The 25491-nt window shown below is 38.7% G+C and overlaps 1 protein-coding gene across 1 annotated transcript in view; it reads left to right on the top strand.

The window, feature by feature from the left end:
- Positions 1–25491, top strand: part of Nbea (neurobeachin) — a 509877-nt gene that overhangs the window by 313644 nt on the left and 170742 nt on the right. Inside the window, exons 38-39 of the mRNA XM_055596761.1 lie at positions 3453–3577; positions 20363–20506. Coding sequence (XP_055452736.1) covers positions 3453–3577; positions 20363–20506 — 269 coding nt within the window. The remainder of the gene's footprint in view (positions 1–3452; positions 3578–20362; positions 20507–25491) is intronic.

The following is a 25491-nucleotide window of genomic DNA, read 5'->3' as shown; positions in this document are numbered from 1 at the left end:
TATAGTTTCCATTCTAACAACTTACCTCTTGGATTATACTGAGGTGACAACCTAAATACCTCATAAATTCATTGTATGAAATCATGGGTTTAATAAAAGTACATTATATACTTGGTGCCTCTTTGTGTGAAGATACTTTTTAATTAGCAATGTGTCTGATGCATGTTTTTGTTTGATCTGGGCAGGATTAGATTGTATACACAGAATTCTTTATATCAACGATTACCACTTTTTTCACACAGTAGAAGTCCAGGTACTCATGTGTACATTTAGTGAAGTATTTTTTTTGTTCTGACTCTAGTCTTTTATTTGATCTCCTGAACACTTTTTATTGCTAAATGTCCAACAAGTTACCAGCTTTGATTTTGCTTTATCGTGTAAATTCAGTCTTCTGTCTGGTTTATGAGAATAACCTACCCTTTTAAAGAAACTCAAGCACCATAAAAACAAAATCTAAACAAGAAAATGAAAACTGAAAGCAAACTCCCAATGAAATGTTTTCTTTTATAAGAGTTGCCTTGATCATGGTGTCTCTTTACAGCAATAGAACAGTGACAAGACAGAAGTCGGTACCAAGAGTAGGATATCACTGTAACAGGCCTGACCATGCTGCTTGTTGGAGTAATATGGAGGACTTTGGAACTTTGGACTAGAAAAGAGGCTGGACACTTTAGGCAGGGATTAAAGGGGCTATCCTAGCAGGAGCATAGAAAATAGTACTAAAGGCTATTTGAGCTTGTCGGGGGACCAAGTCAAGGAGTTTCTGAGGGGAAGAATATTAGTAAGTGGCCTAGAGACCATTCTTGTGATACTGGCAAGGAATGTGGCTGGGTGTTTTGTTTTGTTTTGTTTTGTTTTGTTTTGTTTTGTTTTGATCTTTGCCATAAAAATGTTCCTGAGGCCGAGTTGAAGAGTTTGGGATTAATGACATTGGCAGAAGTGGTTTCAAGGCAGCCTAATATTGACTGTGCTGTATAATTATTGGTGGCCACCTTTATGCGTATCTATAATGAAAAGGAGCAAACTGAGAAAGGAAAAATACAAAATGAACAATTTGGGGGAGTGGGGAGAAGCACCAGGAAATGTAATGGAGCTAATTCCAATGCTCAAGAAGATAAAATGTTTAATGAAAAACCTGATACCTAAGGGAATACAGGGAGTGGTGCAGTCAGGGTAAGACTCAGCCCAATACATTAAGCTTCCAACTAGTGAAAACAAAGAAAAGATTGAGCAGTGAAGGAAACCAACAGCAACAGAAAGGTGATGCAGTTGTAATTGTACAAGGGACCAACTTCCAGCCCCATCAAACAGCAGAACTTGGCAGTTTCTGCCATGTGGTTCTAGCAGTAGAATCAAGGATACAAGAAAGTGGTTATGGAATCCCCCTCTGCTGCTAAGGAAAGCTTCTGAGGCAGAGATGTCCTTGCATGGAGGCACAGAGAGACCATTGTGTGAAGCTGCGAAGGTAAACCCTAGATTGCCTTGGAGACCCCAAGATTTGGAGATGTCAGAGTCATGGGATACCTGCGGAGAAGAGCTGCTAACAGGGAGTAGAGCCAGCCCAAAAGAAAGAAGTGTGGTCAGCCAACAAAGCTGAAAGTGTTGGAGAACCGAAGTGCATTTGACATCAGACATGAAGATTCAGAGTTGGGAGTTTGCCCAGCTATTCTTCTGTCTTGTTCCTCACTATGCTCCGTTTCTTACCTCTTGAAATGTTAATGTATGTTCTATGCCATTGTATGTTGGAGCATGTGATCTGCTTTTTGATTTTGATTTTATAGCAGCTTAGAGTTATGAGATTACCATGAGTCTCAGAAGAGACTTTGAACTTTGGACTTTTAAACAGTGTTCAGGCCATGAAAGACTATGGGGACTTTCGAAGTTGGACTGAATACATTTTTGCATTATGATAGGCTACAATCCCATGGAGGCCAGGAAATGGAATGTGGTGGTTTGAGTGAGAATGGCCCCATAGGTTCATATATGTGAATGCTTAATCGTCAGGGAGTGGCAGTACTTGGAAAGGATTAAAAGGATTAGGAAAGATGGTGTTGTTAGAGAAAATATGTCACTAGGGGTGGCTTTGAGGTTTCAAAAGCCACTGTGTTGCTGTTTTTCTTTCTGCCTGTGGATCATGATGTGGCCTGGCTACTACTCCAGTGCTTACCTGCGTGCTGCCATGTCCCCCACCATGATGATACTGGATTATACCTCTGAAACTGTGAGCCGGCCTCCAATTAAATGTTTTGTCATGGTGTCTCTTCACATCAATGGAACTAACACAAAACCTCTGAAACTGGAGTTACAGACAGCAAGTGCTCTAAACCCCTAAGCCATTTCTTCAGCCCCAAGCCATAGATGTTCTGAAGTTAAGAAATTACTCCATTGACTCCTTATTGAAAGTATACTTGTCCCAGGCATGCTGGTAGATATGCAGTAATGAGCAAAACAAAAGCAAGCCCTGCTGTGCTCTCCTGCAGTGAGACATCAAAATAAAAAGTGAATAAAATCTGCTATGAAAGCTTTCTGCATGTTTTTAAGACAGTGCTGCTAACAAAAGTTACAGTATCATTTTTTTTTTTACTATATTAGTCTACATTGTGTAAACAGAAAACCTAACTTTTTAAGCTAAACTTTATCACCAGTGTTTATTGAAGTTAAATTGAAAACCAAGTTCCATCACAAAATGCTGCATTGGATATGTAGCAAGCATGTTTCAGTGGTTTCTGAAATGCACTGTGGGTTTTAATGATGGTTCAGCATGTAATACACAATGTTACCCTGTGATAACCATAGTTGTTAATGGTTTATATTAGATGAAAGCTGTAAAATCATCTACGGAGCGTTAACATTAGAATAATAATTTACAAAGACAATTACCACATACTGGAAATTTTTGCAACTAATTTGGTATTATTAATAATGGATAAAATTGCACTTTTCTCAGGTTGCTGTGGGCAGCAGGGAGTTACTTCAATGAATATTTCAGCACATGATTTTAATCATTTCTCCACCACAGCCACATGGGCAATATTTTATTATTCTCAATTCAGTCTACTAAGCCACAGTCATTAAATTGCAGACTATTTGTAGTAAGGTCTACTCTGTGATTTACAGCCTTGTTATAAGCTATAAAAGAAAGAAAACTGCCATTAATGTTTGCCATTTGATATTTTTTTGTTACCGAATCCTCATGATCAATGTTTTGGTAAAGAAAAGAACACTATAAAAAAAAAAGGAAAGAAAGAAAAACAGCTAAGCATTTACAGTGTAAGGGAATAATGCAGTTCTTTTAACTACCATTTGATTGTGATAGAATATTCATGCAAGCACAAGGTGGCCTCACTTTCCAGAGATACCAATGAAAGAACATCTTAATTTTAGGGAAGAAAAGAATTTCTAGTTCTGACTTTTTGTTAATGACATAAATATCATTTATTTTTCACATCTAGTCAATTGCATGATTTCTGGCGCCTGGATTACTGGGAGGATGATCTTCGCCGAAGGAGAAGATTTGTTCGAAATGCCTTTGGCTCCACACATGCTGAAGCCCTGCTCAAATCTGCAGTAGAGTACGGTGAGTGCCAGTGCCTCAATAGCAGAATCACTCCAGGGAGTGTCCTTTGTAGTGAGAATTTATTTTTTCAGTGTTGTGTAATCTTCACTGTGTTAAGAGTCAAAAATATTGTTCTGCCTCGCCCTTCCGCACTACCTGGGTCAAACTGAACTCTGTATTTCTTAAATCAGGTTTATTTAAGAGATTCCTGCTTACTGTAAAAGATTAAAACCACCACATCTTGTCACAAGCTAACATTCTTCAGAGAGCCCAAAACGGTAGTAAAATGAATTTCTTTGCAGGGTCTTCCAAATTTTAATAGCGACAAGCCATGTAAACATGTTGCAATCCTATACTGAGGTGTGTGTGTGTGTGTGTGTGTGTGTGTTATATTTTTCTACTGTTGTCACTACACAGAGCCTGCTGCAAGATCCGTGTGTTATGTGTGTGCATGTGTGCACGGCTAGTGTATACATACATAGACATATATGGTATATCTCTATTTACAAATGTATATGAATGAGTATATAACTTAAATGTTCTGTTCGTAACCTGTTCACATAATATTCTCACCCTACTTTTAGGGTGACATAATAGGGCTTATTTCAGTGTTTTCATACACATACATAATACATTTGATCAGATTCACTCCATTATCCTTTTTGTGCCTGTCTTACTCCTACCAATCACCTCCCTCATTTCTTCTGTTACTCACTTCCATATACAATTCCTTCCCTAATTATTAACTTACTAAGAATAGAGCGTAACAAACATGCCAAGTATCACTTCCGAGGTGAGGTTATACAGACTGTGACTCCATCTTGCTCAGATTTGAGTTCAGAAAATTAGCAGGCTCAGTCAGTAAAGGTCTTGCTGAGTTTAGATTTCCAGTACCCACTTAAAAGTAGGACACAAAAGTGAAAGTCTGTAACCCCAGCATTACAGAAACAGAGACAGGCAGATCCCTGAAGCTCACTTGCCAGCCAGTCTAAGTAGTGAATAAACTCCAGATTTAGAAAGACCCTGTTTTACAGAAAAGGTGGAAAGTAGTCAAGGAAGACATGGTGTCCACAAGTACATGCACACACAATCAAAATTGATTAAGAAAGACATTGGTGTAATCCACATGCGTGTACACATATGTGACCACGTAACCACTTGCAAACACATGCATATCCAAACATGACAGGCAAGTAGACAGTTTAACCAGTTCAGCTCCCAGGCATCCAGTGTACTGCTAGTGCCAGTGTATTCCATGACACTCATACATTCACAGTTTCATCAACGACCACACTGCAGAGAGCTATACCCAAAGTTCCTCTTTTTTTATATATATTTTAGTTTTGTATCTTTATTATATAACTAATTTATTCTTTGTTTTTACCCTTTTTTGCTTTTTTTTAACTTTTTTAAATTTTTTATTAATTACACTTTATTCATTTTGTATCCCCCCATAAGCCCCTCCCTCCTCCCCTCCCGGTCCCACCCTCCCTCCCGTTTCTGCATGCATGCCCCTCCTTAAGTCCACTGATAGGGGAGGTCCTCCTCTCCTTTCTGATCTTAGTCTATCAGTTCTCGTCAAAAGTGGCTGCATTATCCTCTTCTGTGGCCTGGTAGGGCTGCTCCCCCCATGTAAGAAGTGGGAAATAGTAAGAGCTGGAGAGGACAGAAACTCCACAAGGAGAGCAACAGAACAAGAAAATTTGAACACAGGGAACTTCCCAGAGACTCATACTCCAACCAAGGACTATCCGTGGAGATAACCTAGAACCCCTGCACAGATGTAGCCCATGGCAGTTCAGTGTCCAAGTGGGTTACATAGTAATGGGAAGAGGGACTGCCTCTGACATAATCTGATTGGTCTGCTCTTTGATCTTTTTTGTTTTTTTACCGTGTTTTTTTTTTCACAATTTAAAATTTATTTTTTTTTCTTTTTTCTATTAATTTTTTATTTTTTATATTAATTACAGTTTATTTACTTTTTATCCCAGCTGTAGCCCCCTCCCTCATTCCCTCCCAATCCTACCCTTCCTCCTTCATCTCCTCCCTGCCCCTCTCTAACTCCACTGATAGGGGAGGACCTCCTCCCCTTCCATCAGACTCTAGCTTATCAGGTCTCATCAGGACTGGCTGCAATGTCCCCTCTGTGGCCTAGCAAGGCTGCTCCTCCTTGGGGGTGGGGGAGGAGGTCAGAGAGCCAGCCACTGAATTCATGTCAGAGACAGTCCCTGTTTCCCTTACTAGGACACCCACTTGGATACTGAGCTGCCATGGGCTACGTCTGAGCAGGAGTTCTAGGTTATATCCACACATGGTCCTAGGTTGGAGAAACAGTCTCATAAAAGACCCCTGTGCCCAAATTTATTTGTTCCTTGTAGAGCTCCTATCCCCTCCAGGTCTTACTAACTCCCCCTTCTTTCATATGCTTCCCTGCACTCTGCCCAAGGTTTGGTTATGACCAAAGTTCTTTCTTTTTAAATATTTAATAAAAATATCATCATCACTTAATGAAAAATCTACATTATTGTTTAATAATTTTTCTTAATTACATTTTTAGTTAGCCATTTTTAAAAATTATTACATTTTTATTGTGAATTTGTGTGTGTGTGTGTGTGTGTGTGTGTGTGTGTGTACGCACGCGCGCACGCTTCTGTATGCACAAGTACAGGCACATATGTGTACATGCTATTGCTCACATGTGGAGGTCAAAGAGAGTCAGTTCTCTACTATCACTATGTGGGCCCTGGGAATTAATTTCAGGTTCATCAGGATAAATGGCAAGCACCTTTACCCACTGAACCATCTCGCTGGTACCGTTTACCCATTTTTAAAGGCTCTAATAAGTTTAAGTCTGATTGGTTATGTCAGAATTTCTTGTGACATATATCCCCAGGTAATAATAATGAGCACTATCTCTGTATTTTATGTTGTCCACTCTTAATCCTACAGTTATTTGCTATATTCCTCTTTATTTACTTGAGAATAATTAAATGAGCTGCCTATTTTAAATTTTACCATATTTGGTAAATAGTTTTCTGCATGGTCTAGTTTATATCACTCCATACCATGCTTGTTCTTAATGAGGTGAGTGTAACGTAATACAAGTCATTATCAAATGACCAGTATATGTAAGAGTTTCAGTGTAGCTGTTACCCAAAGTAAATTACATATTAATTATACAGTGGAAGTAAATATGAAAACTGTTTCAACAAATCATAGGAGTCCTTAATGTAAGGAATTCTCAAATCAACTTTAAAGCCCACTTTAGCACCCTAAGGATTTAAAGTCAACTTGAAGTGAGTTGTTACATTCTTGATGCTTAGTAATACTGCCTGCTTAGGCGGGGACATGCTTCATAGTTCCTGAAACTGGCTTGGAATTCACTATGTAGATGAGCCTTCCTTTGTCTAGACGCATCTGGGGTGTTGGGAATAAAAGGCATGTACTCTATTTACTCTCTAATTTAATTCACTTAACCAATTCAGCATGAATTTATTTCATCTGAAAGTAGACTTGTCTACAAACAATTTGCAAGAGAGTTTAGTTTATATTGGTAATAGTTATAAAAGCTTTAATTCTGTAGAGGTATCCTTCTGTACTCTACAGTTTACTTCAGAGACCTTGGATATGAAAATATTCATTTTATTCCTGCTGGAAAAATGGTTTTCTTTGTGTTTGGTTGGCCTTAAAAATCCCTTTGAGATGAAGATTCATATTTTAGTCACATAGAAGCTATTGTTAATAAACCTGAACAAAATAAATTGTACTCCTGTACATCTTGAAATAGATGGGCTGGGCTAGCAAATCTTCTGTGGACTATGTGGGAATTTAAGTATGTTTTTTCATTAATTTTAAGTACTAGATGATGGACAGTATTCAGAACCTGTGGTCCCCCTTCTGTTAGGATCCTTGATAAAGAGAAAGAAGAGTTTCTATTTGGCAATATTAGGAACAAACCTTATATCTAGGCCACAAATATTCAAAACATCTGTACAGTTTTTATGGTAGAGTCATATGATGGTCCTTTTCCAGAATTCATGTCATGGTGTGGAAGACCAAAGATAACATAGTACAGCACTCCTTCCCTGAGCACTTTCAGAGTACTCCTTTACAAGCCTTCATCAGAGCTTATTATCTGTGGACCTCAGGGACTGAGGAGAGGGTTGCTGTCAGAAAGGGAGCAGGGGACAGGAAAATGGGAACTATTCTGGGGAGGGATGCCTACAGACAAGGAAGGGGGAGGTGCAACTAACCAACTTCTTCCAGCCCTGCTTGCTCTCCACACTCCTCCTGAAGTACTTCTTCAGACTAAAGAGGAAGTAACTGCCAGGAGTGGTTACAAAGACTTCCTTCAATAAAAGTAGACTTAATTGAAAGCAGATTCTGTTTTTAAAGAAAAGTTTTATATTTGGGACATTAATATAAAACCAAAATATATAAAACTCAAACTATTGTCTGAATACCCTTCGTTAAACACTGAAGTATGTTTATGTAGGCTCAAGTCTGGCAGGGAGCAGATCAATAGCCACCTGGTAGACCTGGGATGTTGGGTAGGCAGGTGAGGAGCCTCCACAGGACAAGGGTGCACACTTTTAAAGATCACCTAGGACAAACTAAATTCAATATATTTCTTCTTTGCCAAATAATTGCAACATTTCTACCTTCTTATGATTAAATGTTTTAAATCCTGTCTTGACATTGGGCTTTGAATATGTATAATCTCTGCTGTGGATTCTGGTGAAAACTATTTTTTATTTACCTATATGGTAGAAACATAAGTGTTTCCAAAACCAAATAACGTTTTAGTCACAACTGTTGAAGACTCAGTGTAAACTGAGAAATCCTCTTTCAATTTCTTAAACAGTTAGTGTTATCTTAGTGGGTGAAACATTCCTGCACCCTGAAGCCCAGGCTGAGTTCTCTGTGAGTGTAGATTGTGACTTTGGAAACAACGCACCTCGGTGGGGACAACAGAAGTGAAGGAGAGGCCCTGGGCTTCATGGTTAGTGGAAATGTCTCCTGTCACTTGATCTTTCTTTATCCCCTAAACCCAGTCACACGGCTTAGATTATAATAGAGCTATGCTTCCACGATGGGAAAGAACACTGGCTGTAGTTCAGATTTCATGGCATTAATTTCAGTTTATTTGGAGTCTCAAATTAAAATGTTAATTCTTTCTTTAAATGAGTAAACAATCAGAGTTGGATATAGTTTTAAGGAAACAAAAGGCATGGTTTTATTCATAATGATTTTTAAAATTTTCTCTATGGTTTTATTACTAAAACTTTTAGTTGACCTTTTTCAGTTGGAAAATAGCCTTTGCAGTGATGGAGTTTTCCCTGGTTTTTAGTAACACTAATGAGTTGAATAATTTATGAGGTGGTCGTGTGCAAAAGATTCAGTATGATTTGACACAGTCTTAGTCTCTGGTGTTGGAATGTGATTAATAAAAACCTAGAGGCATGTAGGGGTTTTTCTTGGAGCTTAGTGTGCTAATTTTGCCTGAACTGAATGTGTGATTTAGGTAGTACTTAATGCTAAAATTTCTTTCAAGTGAAAATTTGATTTTGGGAATTTTACAAGCCATAGCAGTGGAAATACATAAGAAAAATATTTTAAAACTCACCTTCTCATCTGCATAGTTTATTCTTTGGGCACAATTAACTAATAGGTAAGTAACTGAAATAAGTGTTACATATCAACTTCTGGTATATTCTAGAGTGTATAGATACTGTCTGACAAAGAGTAGGGCAAACTTTTAGTAAGTCTGGTTCTCTTTGTTGACTGTCAGTCATCATTTGGGCTTCTGTTTTCCTTCCATAAAATTACAGTGGAGCTACATTTCATCAAAGCCTAAAATCGCAAGTGCTCCATGTCTATGATCAAAGACATCATCTTAAATAGGTCTGATCTGGCACTACAGAAGAGGGCAGGCTGTCTCAGCCTGAGGGAGGAAAAAAAAAAACACAGAGCAAAGATGACAAAGTTAATCAGTCATTTCTTTGCAATAAATAATAAGATATGCTGAGAACTGCAAATGAGAACATTCTTAGGTTTCTCAGAGATGTGTCTGCTTAACACCTGATTTATCTAAGCTTGTGAAGCCATCAAGTTATGACCTTGATATACAAAAAGCATCTCTGTAATGAGCTGGAATTAAATTAGCTTGCTGCTGCATGCATGGCTACTGTAATGTGTTACATGCAGTCTTCAGGAAATACAAAGGCACTGAGAGTAGAAACAATGCTATGCAGCAATGCAGCAATGAAAAGAAAGTATGATATTATTTGTCTTCATTCTTCCAACGGTTTGCAGTTATTACAGCTTTTAAGAACCCACTTCCTTACTATGAAGAAACATGACTATGCCTCCTGCTCTAGTGCATTATTAATTGGATCTCCATGTTTAGAATAAAAATTAGTGGTTTAAAATTGGGTTCCAGTAACTTCCTGAAAAATTATTGATGCAGTTGTTTTAAGAGAATGAAAGACCTGTAGGCAGTTACATGCCAGCTCTTCGTGGTAGCACCTCATAAGCTTAGTGTCCTATCTTTGTCTTCACCCTACAGTTTTATGGGCTAGTAAAAAGTCTTAAGTAGATTTCCTTAAATGGGGTAGTAAAAGCTACAAATATGCTTATAGCACCCATTTATACATAGATGGCATTTCATGTATCAAAAACTGTTCCAACAAGCTACCTGTTTTTATGTTGAAGATTTAGACACTTAAGCTTTAAGTAGATTCAGAACTTTAACTATGCTAAGTGAAAAGCACCTGTTGAAGAGTTTCTGTGTGCCACCCAGTTCTAGACACTGGCTTTGGGAACTAGTATTTCTAAACTGCAGGAGCATAGGAGACTGGCTGGCCAGTGGGGTATCATTGAGTAGCTATGACTTATAAATTGTCTCAGGAGAAGATTCTGCATTTACCAGGTGAGCAGGGAATTAAGGGTGGAAAGAATAGAAATCACCAAGATCAAGAGGGATGTGAAGGTGGAGAGAATAGAGCTTGCCAACATGCAAAGGGAATAGAAGAATAGAACAGAACAGAACAGAACAGAACAGAATAGAATAGAAATCACCAAGATAGGGAGTATTAAGTACCTAACTTGATAGACTCAGTGATTGTGTTAATGACAGAAATTCAGAAAGTATTTGTATTTAAAACTGGGGATATGACTCAGTAAGAAAGAAACTGATGGCCCTGAGCAAGTCTTTGGGGTCAGTCTCTAGCAAATTATTTTTATTTTAGATATTTAATATGTTCAGATAAAAGAAAACCAATTACAAACCAAATCAGATTTTCTTATATATCCCATTGGTGCACCTATGTTTTATAGAGCTAGGCACTCCTTAAAATCCAGTCCCTGTGTTTTATTTATTTGATAAGGTCTTTGCATGATGTGTAACCACATCTTTGATCTGTTTTGGAAACTAAATTGAAGGATGAGTTTTCTAAAGACATATCTGCAAGTGTGGCATTTTAAAGATCTGAGATGAGTTGTTTCTGTTTATAGTTTATTATACTTAAAGCATCTTAAGATGCTAAAGAGAAAGCTACCAAGATGTTTGGCGAAGGACCTTACTGGCAGGTTCTTCCAATTGGCAAAGGGAAACAAGTTTGCTTCTTTTATACCAATTTCTGGTAATACCTACACACAGTTGCATGTGTAATACATGTGCAGAGTACTATAGATATTTGCTTTGCAGTGCTGTGAGCTCCATAAAGGTAATGTGTCCGAGTGTCAGTTGAAAACATAAAGTGACTCTCTGAATCAGTGAATGGAGTGGGCCTGTGGAGAAAAGGCCAACCCTATACAGAGTAACAAAACCAAAGTGACGACTAGTGTCACACAAAGAAACAGTAGCTCATGCTATGGGGAGATGACATGAACATGAGTCTGTGAATAGACAGAGAGCTGTTGAGCGATTTATGTTTAGGAAAGAAAAATAGCACAGAAATAAGGTGACCTAGTGATGTGGTGGATAGAGCTAAAACTCACCCCGAGACCACCCTGCCATGCTGTGTACACTTGGGCACGGTGGAATGCTCCAGGGCGTTTACCTGGCAGTCTCTGGTATCTCTCATAGCATGTTGCCCAGGAAGATGTATCATCCGTGGGCTGTGTAAATTGTGTCACTTCTGAAAACATAATGTTTCATGAAGATTTTTTTTGTCATTTTAGTTTACTTATTTGTTATACTGCCTTTGTTTATTTATTTTGCATATATATTTTTATGTTCATATATTTGTAGTACTTGGTAGATCCCAGGGTCCCTTGCATGTTAGGAAGCATTTTGCCACTGACCAACATCTCCAGCCCTTGTCATGTTTTATAAAGTGCTGTCCAGAGAGCCTGCACATCATCAGCATCCTAGCTGTGCTTTCTTTTAGCAGTAAAGAGGAAGAAGCTAGATACCATTTTCTTCTGTCTGAGCCGGTTGCTTAGGCATCCAGAGCATCTTCTACCCCTTTACCAGAAGTCTGAGATGCTTAAAGCAAATTTCCCATGTTGCTCTGGGAATTGCCCCACCATTACAGTTTTCTTTCATGTCATCTACTTCATGTTTATTCCTTTACAAGATTTGCTAAGATTCCAGGCCCACAGTTTGCTCCTGTCAACCCCTCTGAGGACAAGATTTAGGAGGCTTCTTTCTTTTCCAAGTTCCTGCCCCAACCCATCCCTTTCTTTTTTTCCTAAGGGAAAAACAATGCTTAAAGAAGGGGAAGATGGCCCACTTTTCTTGCACTTAAATACACTTAGCTCTCATCACTATTCTTCTATGCATTTTATCTTAGGGATCAGACTCGGCAGTGAATTTGGGCACATAGTTAAGCACATATGGTCCTGACCTGTATGAAACTGAGTTCCAGGCTCACCAAGAGCAATGTTTGTTTTTTCTCAAATAAAGTGTGCCACATGGCTTTCCATACAACAACATCCTATTCTGAATAATTGTATATAACCCTAACTTTATGGCTAGACAGAAATCTAATGAGAAATATCTATACTAAAATGCATAGAGTTGATCTGATAAATATATTTTTAAAATATACTATCAAATTTTCTTTAAAAAGCATAGAATACAGTTTTCTGCATTGACTCTATTAGATTATTATATTAACGTTTCCTAGTTATATTGTGCTTAAGTTCACTTAAATGCAATAACATTTTCTTGCACCTTTTTAATTGCATTTTTCTGCTTCAAAATGCTGTTTATGAATATCCCCTTTGTTGGTCTGCTCTAAAAAATATTGCTTACATATGAATATTTTGAATTAGGAATAAATGAAATTCTGTTTTTGCTGTCAGAACCAAATTGTGAAAATGTATTACATGTCTTTGAAAATCAGTATACTCTATTAGCAGGCCTGTCAATATAAAGAGTGCCTCCCATTTCCACCTCTGCTCTAATAACCTGTGTTACTCTCAGGCAGTTCACATAATCAGAGTATATTGTCAGCTTACTGGAGTTGGGGAAGCATGAAATGAAAATCGCGTTAATATTGATCCAATTCTTTTACTTCCAAGTGTCCTTGGTGTCCTTTTCCACTGAGCAATAACTGTTGGTGTTAGGTAGCCATTTTCTTCTCTCTCTCAAAGTCCAGTCAGTCATTATAAACATAACTAATCTGAATAAGGATTTTAACACTGGGAATAATCTGTGGACTCTGAATTATAATTAATACCCACATTGCTAATACTGAATGTTTGTTACACACTAGCGATTTTCCTGCAACTGTTCAGAGGGCAGCCTACCTGAAGGGATGGGGGATGTCTGCACATTCATCCTTGGTAGAAACACAAAGGGTGCACTGCTCCCATTGTATGCAAGGTAACGATGTGCCATCAATAATGATTCAAGTCCAAGTGCCATTTCTGCATCTTTTATATAATATCTGTTTGTGGTCACTCACTAAACTCTGTGTCAACAGTAATGAATTGTAGTGGGAAAGGTGTTTAGATCCTCTCCATTTGGACGAAAATACGACAGCTAGAAAGAGCATGCAGGCTGATGACCTCTTACATCTGACTTACAAAACTTGCCTAGTAATCACTCTGCCTTTACGTGAAGGTGTGTCAGTTACACACCGAGCAATTGTCTGAGTGTGAGCAGCCTGTTTCACTTGTGGGGAAGGTTTTTCTTCAGTGAAGTTTACGCATATGGGATGAAGCTTCTGGGGGATAGATCACATGTGAAAGGAGAGTAATGTGCTTCAGGGCTCCAGTCTATAATGGAGGGTTGTTGAGTTTTCACTGGACATTTCTCGGGTGGTATTTTTTCTTTCTTTTTCCTTACTTTCTTTCCTCTCTTTCTCTTAGTATTCTATTCACAGAATGGTTCAGTTAAAAAAGAATCTCTCCTTTTATATCTCCCTCTTAAGGAGGATATGTGTGTTCTATGTTTAAAATGAAACTCTACAATTAGTTCTAAAATTAAAATCACTGAGAAGGGAAACATTTGCTCAGAAGTGACTGTTTGACTGTTACAGCGAATTTCCACGTACATGCTCACACATACATCTCACACATGCACCTAAGTTCAGTACCCAGAGCTGGGAGCAATGTGCTTCTCTACGATAAACACACTCCTTCACCCGTCACCGTCTGATGTTCAGAAATATATGGTGCTCAGTAATGGACTGACACACAAGGTCATGTCACTTCGCCTAATGTCCTTAGGTGAAAGTTAAATAATATTGTGAGGAGCTACAAAAAGCACCGTTCTGTGAAGGTAGGTGTTCCTCTGACTTCAATTTCAATGAGGGAAAAAAAATCTTTATTTTAACATTTCCCAAAGTATCATTGGTGCTTTTTAAAAAACATATTTACTTTGAAGATTAATTACAGTATTTTTATCTCTCTCTTTCTGTCTCTCTCACCACACACACACACACACACACACACACACACACACACACACACACACGTTAGGGTGGCTTTTCAAAACAAATTGAAACAAAGTTTTTCTGAAATTATGCATATTCCAAAAATGTCTCTTTTGAAGAGAATGCCCTCTTGTGAAGCTAATTTTCAGATGTTTATAAACATTAGAATTTTCCAAGCATACATTTAGGCAAAATTAAATTTTAGTTAAATTTCAGTCTACCAGCCTCCCTACAAAGACTTCTTTCATAAGATGGCAAAAATTATTTGTTAAATTTGTTTTTATTAAAAAATGATAAGCTCTTTTTCTTCAGATAACCAAAATTGTAAGCATTCATATTGTTAGCATGGTCCAGTATAAAATTTCAAAAGCCGTGAGAAATGTTGATGCTGTGCTGGACTGGTGACACATGCCTGTGGTCCCATCAAGGCCAGAGGATCTGCTTGGAGTGTCCCTATTTCAAGGCTGGCCAGGTCTTCCCTGTAAGCTCAAAGCTGGCTTGAGCAGCTTGGTGAGATCCTGTATCAAAATTTTTCAGAAAGCAAGAAAAGGGGCCGGGAATATAGCTCAATTTTAGAGTGCTTACCTAGCATACAATGAGGCACTAGGATAAAGCCCTAGACTCCAAAAATGATGATGATCCTTATGTGACTTGTTTAATAATAACGTAACAAATGAAATTAATAAAATGGTACTAGGGGGAAGTATTTAAATGCCAGCTCTTTGCACTATGTCCTGTTTCAGCACATGAGCTGCATGTTGTTCTTTGTGTACGAAGTGTTTACTCTAGATAAGCTTGGAGTGCCCTGTACTTTGTAATGACCATGAGCAGACTACGTACATACCATGGTGGAAGGAAACCTCCCACAAAGCAAAGGACTCTGTTACTAACTATGCACTAATGTTGGCCACGCAGTATGCTTAGGACGTCAGGGTCAGGCCAGTCTTAGTTTCAATTTATGAACCTCACATTTGCCTGCTTTTTTTTTTTTATGAATATTGTCCAGCAATATCCTGATCAGTAAAGCTTTAGTTTAGGTTTAATGAAGTTCAAAATTCATAAACATCTACTATCTCATTTTAATTTTGAAGTAATCCCTTGAAACTTAGGTTGGGAAAATGCTCATTATTCCTCTTTTACAGATTGGAAACTAAAGTTAAGAAATTGGTGTCTTTTGTTTCTAAAAGTTTATTGTAGATATAAAAGGAAAGAATAAACAATAAATGAAGTTCAGTTTTCACATTAAGGGAAAACTGAAGGACATGTAAACAAAAATAACTTAAGCAACAATATGTATGTGATTAGTTGGTGAGTTATAACAATATTATTTTCACATACTTTCTCAACAAATATTTGTTCACACTTTACCCAGTGGCTGAGAGAGAAATAAATTCCACTAAGAAAGTAAGGATGTACATCAGTGGTAGAGGCTTAAACGTTCAAGGACCTGGGTTCTATTCCAAATACTGCACCAGAACTAAACAAAAGGGAGACAAATACCGCTGAGAAAAATCTCTAAAATAAACATTTGAAAATAAATGCTGATATATGTATGACATCCAAAAGTTTGACATTAGGAGACAAGCCAGATTCACAAAAGAAATCACATATGACAGGCTTAAAGGACTTAGGCACTAAGCCACCTCTTCAGCCCTGGGGCTTCTGCTCTTTTTTAATATCCACAGTTAACTGTAGAATAATCCCTTCAATCAAAATAAGCCAGGTTATATTTTCCTTTATAGTATTAGTTTATCAATATAAAATAATAACAAACTAATTGATTTTTTCCACATTGAGAGTATCAACAAAAGCATGTGTGTTCATTCTGTCAATATGTTTTAGCTTGCGGTTATTTAAGACAATAAAAACTAAAGCAATAACAGTGAAGCTATATGGTGCTGGGATAGAGGAGCAATGCTGAAGACATTTTAGTTCTCCTGTCACTTTACTTCTAATACGTGCCTTGTCAGAACAGAAGATTTAGCTCAAGTGACCGAGGGCTTGCTAGCATCCATGGCCCTTCATTCAACCTCCAGCAGGAAAAAAAGTTAATTAATTAGCTTAACTAGAATATACTTGGATTAACATGGTTTCCTGTTATTGAGAGAAACTTATGAAGGAAGGAAGTCTTCAGGGCTGCATTGTGGCTCTATAACTACGAATAAGTCTACAGAAAATGCTTTCCTGTGTTTTAAACATGATTTTGCATTTGAATTGATTCACCCATCCACAAGTCCATGGTACTTTTTTCTTCTGAAATTTTTCATTTCCATGTCGTTTTTATATTTTCCTCGGAAGTAAGCATCCCTGTCTTTCTTGTCCAGCTTTACTAGTTTTTTGTAATTTCCATTGCAAGTCTAAGGCGCTCTGGTGGTTTGTGGCATTCGCTCGTTAATTTCTTGATGAATGGCTAAAGAGGCCAAGAAGTGCATTTGTTCAACATGTCTTCTAAGACAGATGATCTCAAATAAATTCTCCTCTCAATCAGATTTTGATTTGTTAGGTGATAAACCAATTCTTTCTAAAGGACAGTGTTTACAAGCCTTGTAATGAGACAGCCCTCTGAGACCTTACCTCCTTTTGCTGTAATGTTGATGGATGAAACTCTAATTCATAAAGGATATTGTGATTGAAAAGCACCTTTAAATCTCATATACTCTAATCTAGATAAATGTTTGCTTCAGTTCCGCAAACTGCTAAGTTTTCTGGGTTGCAAGCTGGTAACCCTCCAGCAGGGATGAGCAGCGCTGTGTGTAGGTACCAATTCCTTTAGTAAATACCTTGAAAAGACTTGAGTATTTGCTGCTTCAAAGCTGGAAGTGAGCAGACTCAAAGCTTGATACATTCCAAACTCACCTTCCTTCTCCTGCATGTTCGTTATGGGGAGGTTTTTATTTTGGTAACAAAGAGTCACATAAAACTGTTGTTGTTTTTTAACATGGCAGTGGTATAAGGAAAAAAATGCTTATTAGGTTGACAGAAACTTAAAGAGATTTGTTACCTTAATGCTTCATTCCCATAAATTAACACATATCAGTGAAATTCTGGAACACGTGGGGAAATTTTGATTTAGAGATATCCAGGGATGACTTCTGTGCCTCATGATGTTCACTCATTCAGGGTTTATTAGTGCTTGCTCCTTAACAGGCAGTGTGCTAAGTGCTGGGAATACGGAGAGATGTGTGATTCCAGCCATCAAAGTGCTCCAGGCGTCTGTGGAGATAAACATGCAAGCAATTGCAGTACCTGGTGCCAGTCCTTCGGCTCAAAGGTTTAGGAGGTGTGGGGAGAGCATAAGAGAATGAGTTGGCAATTCAGAGAATCATGACGGGAATTGGTTTACACCTGAACTTCAGCAGGATTTGTGCGCACCAGACCCTCATGCTGCAGAGATGGCATAGTGCAGAGGGCAGAGGGCCAGCGCACAAGAGATCCCACCTCCAATATGTAGCCAAAATTGTATCAGCCGTGACATCATACGGGGTTACTTAGGACAGATGTCTGAAGAAGAGAATTGTGATGGGCAACTAGAAAATCGAAGCAGAAAAAAGAAATAACTTTTATCTTGGTATAACATCAGCAGATACAAGAGGTCTGTGAGCACATAGCATTTTCCAGAAGCTATCCTTGACCCTGTGCTCCTGTGGAAAGCTGGAAGAGATGCTGTGAGGCTGGCAATGAGAGACTAAGAGGACTTGGTCAGCTGTGCCAAGGAGTGTAGGTTTTACCCTACAGTGTAAGTCTTGCTGTGAGTGTTCACGACAGAGGATTAACAAAATGAAACAGGAATACTCAACATACTTGTATGATTACGTTTCTGAAAAGTGTTGGCGGTATTATGAGCCAGGCATCTGTGAAAGCCTTCATACCAGGTAATAACTAAAAGTAGTGCAGTGGTCAGTACCACACAAGATGAATCTTCAGGCTTTGACCTAAGCTGTCGGGGAGGAAGAAGAAGCTGGTTAGCACAGCTGGGGAAGGCATGGCTACTGTTATGCACGTGAAGAGATGCCTGGGTTATTTATCATTATATTTGCATCTTTTGTTAAAGGAAGCAAGCTCAAAATTTCTCAAATTAAGTTACTGCCCAACAAGCAAGGGATTGTAACTGTAGCTCTTCCTCAGACATTCCTGCTGTGTGGGGGAGGGGTTTGTATTGGGAACATTCCAGGCTCTGCCCTTCCCCTTATATTCCAGAAATAAGAATCACCCATGATCCAGGAAAGGAAATATCCCCATGCAACCCATTTAAAGTCTCCAGTGAGGCACTGGTTTGCAGTATTTGTCTCAAGTTTTCCTAAACACCCCAGCACTGTGTTCCTGTGTTCGCCATGCTCTGTAAGGGCTGCTGCCCAGGAGGGCTTGAGTGGCAGCATGTCCCCGTAGCTGGTGACACACCACAGTAGTTCTGGTATAGTGGCCTCTTCAGCATGTGTTTTTACTTTTCTTGTGGCCTTTGAGTCAGTTTGTATTTACCAAGTAGAATTGACTCCCTTGTCTATCAAAAGGGAAAAAAAGAAAAAAGAAAAGCTGCATAGGGCAGGACAGGAAGAAGAAAAGAAGGATTGAGAGTAGTCTCACATGCTGTTTCCCAGGGCAAACTTTACAGCACCTAGCTGTGCTTGCAGGAAGGCAGTTGAGTAACACCTAACTGACTGTTGAAAGGCCTGTGGAATGACCAAATAAATGTACTGTGAATTGCGTTGGCCCAGAGCTAAACATGCCCTGGAAGCAGCATTGCCACCGACTCTGGCACTAAGCACAGCACCATCTCATAGGGCTGGCTTCTCGGAGGGCATTCTTTACATGCAGCATCTCGCTAGTTAGTGCTGTAAGGAGAACACAGTCTTTTCCTCCAACTTGGACTTCAAGGGACCCAGACAAGATTGTGAGTGTTAGGCACAGCATTCCGTAGACTGCAGTGGTATGACACAGACATAGAGTTTTTCTGTGTGGACTAGCACAGGTGTGCATGTTTGTGTCTAGTTTGGTTGCAGTTTTAACAATGTGGGTGTGGCCACCCACAGCAGGTGTTGGAGAGTAACTGTGGAAATGCTTGTCAAGCAGTCACATCCAGGAGGAGCTCTAGTGCACTAATTTCTAACCATTTATCTGTTGACATGGAATTTCCTACATTTCCGTTTTTCTTCTCATTTGTGTGTTTTGCTCTGGTTTTACATTATTTTATATGCAAAAGCAGAATATAATTTCAAAAAATACATTTTTATTTTACTAATTGGTAAAAAAAGCAGTTTATTCTGTTGACTTATTGAGTATCATTCTACCTTCACCTGTAACTCCCAAGTTGACAGTTTCTTCACTCAGAAGTAAATACTCTCCTCTTCTCTTTATACCTATCTTATCTACTTTCAAAAATTAAATTGATTATTTAGTTATTCACATGATTATGATTATATAAATAAAGTCCTCAGATAACATGCATCAGAAAGCTGAATTTGAAGGGGATACGGATATTTTGTAGAGCATTCATGAGTCTATAATCAAAAGGAATGGGTTATAAACTGGGCCTAATAGAGCAGGCCTGTAATCTTCGCTGCTCAGACCTGCTTCGGAGAATCACAAGTTCAAGGCCAGCCTTGGCAAGTCAGAGATACCTGGTCTCAAAAAATATAAAGGCTGTGGGTAAAACACAGAGCATTGTAAAGAAATAGAAGGATGGATTGTAGGGCCACTGTTGGCCAGTAGTTTGCCTCGCCTACTTCCTCATCTGTAAAATAAGGGAAAAAGTCTCCAGCTTTTCTCACAGAAGTCTAAGCAAGCAAAATAAAGAAGTATTTTAAAGTTTTCTATTGCTGTAAAGAAATAGCAAACACAGCATAAAGAAAATGTTTATCTGATACCCATTAAATGCAAACACATTCATAGTAACCTAAACTGCTATTTTGCTTGCACATAGGCACTGAAGAAGATGTAGTGAAGTCCAAGAAAGCATTCAGGAGCCAAGCAATCGTGAACCAGAACTCAGAGACTGAGCTTATGTTGGAAGGAGATGATGATGCGGTCAGCCTGCTCCAGGAGAAAGAAATTGACAACCTCGCAGGTACTTGTTAATTTCTTTCTGCTTCTTTTGAAGAACACATAAGCCACAGAACTCAAACTCTGTCACCTGGTGAAGAAATGTATGCCAGCGGTTGTCATGGTGCACATTCATGTGGTGTTGGTAATTTAATGTCCCTCAGTCTCTGGTATTGAAGCCAGGACTTGAAGCAAATGTGATTGAGTGACAGTAAATAAGCAGCAGTACACCTATGCAATGAGGAGCGGTGCTTTAAGCAGGAAAATAGTTCCGAGTACACATCCTCATATAAAACTGCACTGCTGTTGGGAGGTGGGAGAGGATGATGACTCCCTTGACTTCTGTGTCTCTAACCTGCCAACAGCCTAAATGGGCTCTTCAGCAAGGTGAGCATGGGGTTTGCCAGCCCCTAAGGCTGAAGGATCTGGAATGTCTAGCTCTTGTTTTGCTCTGCCCTCACACTTCTAAACCCCTATGACTAACAGTTAATCTTCCTTGTCCACCTTCATCTTCTCTTTGTCCTGGTGGTCTGAGGCCAGTTGAGAATAGAATCCGCCATAGCCTGACTGGGAGTGGACGTCTTAGAGGATCAGCTAATAACCTTTCAGGTCTGATAAAAGCAGGTCAGAAAGCGAAGACTAGAAATTGGGCACAGGCTTGGAGCATGCGTTGAGCCCAATAACCAGATCAGAGCTCATGTATTAGCTGGATATGGTGATACCTGCCATCTCAGCACTTGGCAAGAGGACCTCAAGTTAAAAACCTGCCTGGGCCCTGTACTAAAATTGGATTTCAAGCAAATGACAATAAAACCACCATGATCTCAGGCCTCTAGTTGAGCTTTAACCCCAGTTTGTCTTCAGCCCATACAACACTGGAGCAGCCGGTAGCAGTGGAGCGGTGTGCTTCTGACTATCTTTCTGTTTGTAAGGGTACGCTTCCGTCTCCAGAACTTACTGAAAGTGATCTGGGGTAGCTATATAGAAGCCTATAGTGATTTTCTCCTAGAGGGGAGACGTTATTATTTATTGCACAGAGGAGGTTGGCTCTCATCCTCCCACTTCTGGATGAGGACTATACCATGCAGGGTTATTCTAGTGCCAGGTCCTTGAGATTCCTGTTACTACGTTACTGTATTGTGAAAACTGTGCTTCCTCCTTCTAAAATCTATTTCCTGTTTCCTGAACCTAATACCAAGTATTTGTCTTTAATTCCAAAGTAAACTTTCAGGTGTGGGTTTTGGAAATGAAGGCCAACAAAGGTTGGTGCTTCATTTGACAGCAAGTGTGACTCCTTTCCTGGACTATTTCTGAGGTCATAGGACACTCAGAGATGTGATGTCTGACCTTGCCTTTCCTCATTCACCTGTGCTAACATATATGTTTTACCATTGTGTACTTTACTTTTGCATTATCTGGACTTTGTTCCACTGAAAATAGCTGACTCTAGTTTGCTGGGTATCCTGAAGCTCATGCTAAATCTGCTCAGTATTAATATTAATCTGCCAATCACACAACATACAAAATAGTAGTAACTATTTGTGTTTCTGTCCTTTAATGGTAGCTAGCTTTTAATTTCTGTCCCTAAAACAGTAAAAACATTAAGATCAGACACGTTAGAGCAAAAAAGTACCCTTGAGATAATCTTTTAAATTTTTTATTGTTATTTCTTATTTAATACCATGTCAGTTTTACAGAATCATTGTATTTTTTTAATTATAATCCCTGCACAGATGTAGCCCATGGCAGCTCAGTGTCCATGTGGGTTCCCTGGTAAGGGGAACAAGGACTGTTTCTGACATGAACTCAGTATCTGGCTTTTTGATCACCTCCCCCTGAGTGGGGAGCAGCCTTACCAGGCCACAGAGGAGGACATTGCAGCCAGTCCTGATGAGCCCTGATAGGCTAAGGTCAGATGGAAGGGGAGGAGGACCTCCCCTATCAGTGGACTAGGGGAAGGGCATGAGAGGAGATGAGGGAGGAGGGTAGGGTTGGGAGGGAATGAAAGAGGAGGCTACAGCGGATACAAAGTGAATAAATTGTAATTAAAAAATTACAGTGATTCTGAGACAAAGTATTAATAAAAGTCACTTAAAAATCAGATCGTATAATTTTTAGCCATCTGTCCCTCAGGCCTCCTCTGGTTCCAGCCTTTCAGGGGATTTTTTTTTTAAACAAATATGCACTTGTCCATATCCACTGGGTCCTAACCCATCCTCTTTGTGTAGGATCATTATGTCTATCTGCAAAGGTTAGAGTGTATTCTAAAATACTGAGGATCATTGCCTAGTCCTCAGTGTTCATCTTTAAAACAGTTGCCCAAAGTGTCACTTGGAGCCTTTAATAAAGGAGAAAAGGAGTGAGAGGTGATAAACAGAAGCACACTTGCTGCTCATACACAGGACCCAGGATCAATTCCCAGCGCTCACATAACAGCTCACAAGTTCCAGGAAACCCAACACCCTCGTACAGACATATATGCAGGCAAAGCGCCAGCGCACATGAAATAAAAATAAATTAATTTAAAGATTAAAAGAAGTGTCTCATCAAAAATACACAAGTAACTAGTAACCTGCTCTGAGCAGAGTCTACTGTCCTCTTGTCATAGAACCCTTCTCTGCAGACAGAGACACAGCTGAGGAGAAAGCACTACCGTCTTCACATGAAACTGTGAACCCAGTGCCCTTCCTTGTCACTCCATCTTGCATTGTTCTAGCACAGTAGTGCTTAGAGGTCTGTGAATATGCACAAGAGCTAGGAACAATAATTTTAGCTTCAATAATAGTCTACATGTTGCCTAACTCCATTCTAAAGTATTTTTAATCTATTTTTTTAATCCTTTTAAAAAGCACAGCTTTACTTGAATGTTGGCTGTTCATCATGTTTTCTTTATTGTTTGGTACTTTATGCTTTTAATAGAAATAAATGTTTGTAAAGTTTTATAGCTTTAATGTCACGTGATTTTCTTTTTCATTTTTAGTTCCCTTTCTTCCCAGGCTGTTCATCTCAAGAGGCAAGTTAAGTGTGTGTAGCTACTAATCATTCAACTTACTATGTCTGTAGCGAGCATCTAATAGGATTTTAATATACAAGTATGTCAATCAACTAAGTAATTATTATATTATTAACACCTAACCTAATTTACTTTAATTGCTGTTTTAGTTTATAGCCATCCACCAAAGTGAATTAGCCCTAAGATTCCATATGTGCCTAAATATTTCATCTTACTAATTATATTTTTACTTGAAATACTGAAATAAATTAGTATAAGCTAGCTGAATTTAATCTAAAATGCCAGTTATTTTATTTGAGACTTAGCAAGTTGTTTCTGCAAAATTTTCAGTTAATAAAATTGAAGATTAACTCAAATTTATGTGAGTAGACAGGGGAATGATTGCACTCACCTGATAAAATGCCAACCCACTGGTACAATGTATTTTATTTCTCTTAAAAGACTATTACGTGGATCTGGAGTGATATTTAAAAGCACTTTCTGGTTTTAGAAAGGCCCTGAGTTTGATTCTGATCACCTACATTAGGGGTTCACAACCATTTGTATCTCTAACTTCGTGGAGTCATCGTGGTAAGAAACATGCCAGCATGCAGGCAGACATGGTGCTGGAGAAGGAGCTGAGAGCTCTACATCAGGCAACAGAGAACCCTGGGCATGGCTTGAGCATCTGAAGCCTCAAAGCCCACAGTGAAGGACAGACTTCTTCCAACAAGTCCATACCTCCTAATGGTGCCATTCCCTATGAGTCTATGAGAGCCATTTTCATTTAAACCACCACATATATATAAACAGAAAATAATAAGCCTTTTTAAAAAGGGGTGGGAAAGGAAGCTGGAGATACGCTTAGTTAGTTAAAAGCACTGGCTATTTTTGCACAACACCTGAGTTCAGTTCCTGCCACACACTTGGCAGCTCACAACTATCTGTAAGTCCAGTTCCAATGGATCTGAAACCCTGTTCTTGTACCCAGAGGCCCTGTATTCATGATGCACATAGTATATACAGGCATTTACATATACACATAAAATAAAACTTAATTTTTAAACAGAGATTCGCATATGCTGAGTGACAGCAGAAATATTTTATATAGCCAAATTCCTTTATTCTTATGCCCAGAATTTAGTATTACAAATTTAGGGAATTCTACTCAGTTAATAACAGTAATGGTCTTTTGTTATCAGTTCTATAAGTTGTACTGGTTTCAATTATTGTTGTTTCATAGAAACCTTTTATTATCATCCTTTTAATATCTAATATCTAAGAAGAATTTCCTATAAGCCTAATGTTCAGACTTTTTTCACCAGAAATATTCTTTTTTTCTCCTCATTCTACAACCTCTGTGACAAACCAAGATTCTCACTTCCCAATAAGAAAACTAGAAACTCATAGTAGCAAAAGTAAGGAAGTTAATTTTCTGAACTTGCAGAGTTCTTTTGTTTAGTGACAAAAGATGTCAAGTTGAGACTTTGTTTCCATTATTATTTGAAGACTACAATGAGATTGCCTTCATATATTTTAGGAAGTTTCCACTGTACCAGGTTTCCATACCAAATCTCAAATGCTCCTCAATTCTGGCTGACTCTCCCTGCATTCTCTCCCTCAACCCCATTTTCCTCCCCCTCCCCGTATGATCCTCCTGTTCCCACTCCTTCACCACCGCCATTAGACCCTAAAGTCTGTTCTATTTTCCTGTCCCAGGAAAATCCATGTACCTTCCTTCGTCCCCTCCTCTATACCCAATCTCTCTGGGCCTATGGATTATACCTGTTGTCATTTATTTAGTTGCTTACACTTATATATAAGCAAATACATACTAGATTTATCTTTCTGTATCTGGGTTACCTTACTCACAAAGATTCTTTTTCTCTAGTTCTGCTCATTCGCCTGAAAATTTTATGTCATTTTTTTCTTCAGTAATTTTTGACCATTTTATTTAAAAAAAAAAAATATTTGTTCTCTCATACATTACACCCTGACCAGAGTTTCCCCTCCCTACA

Source organism: Psammomys obesus, unplaced genomic scaffold (assembly GCF_907164565.1).
Source record: "Psammomys obesus unplaced genomic scaffold, mPsaObe1.curated_primary_1811, whole genome shotgun sequence".
Taxonomy (NCBI): Eukaryota; Metazoa; Chordata; class Mammalia; order Rodentia; family Muridae; genus Psammomys; species Psammomys obesus.
Note: the sequence above shows the minus strand (reverse complement) of the source record. Positions and strands in the feature narration are given on the sequence as shown.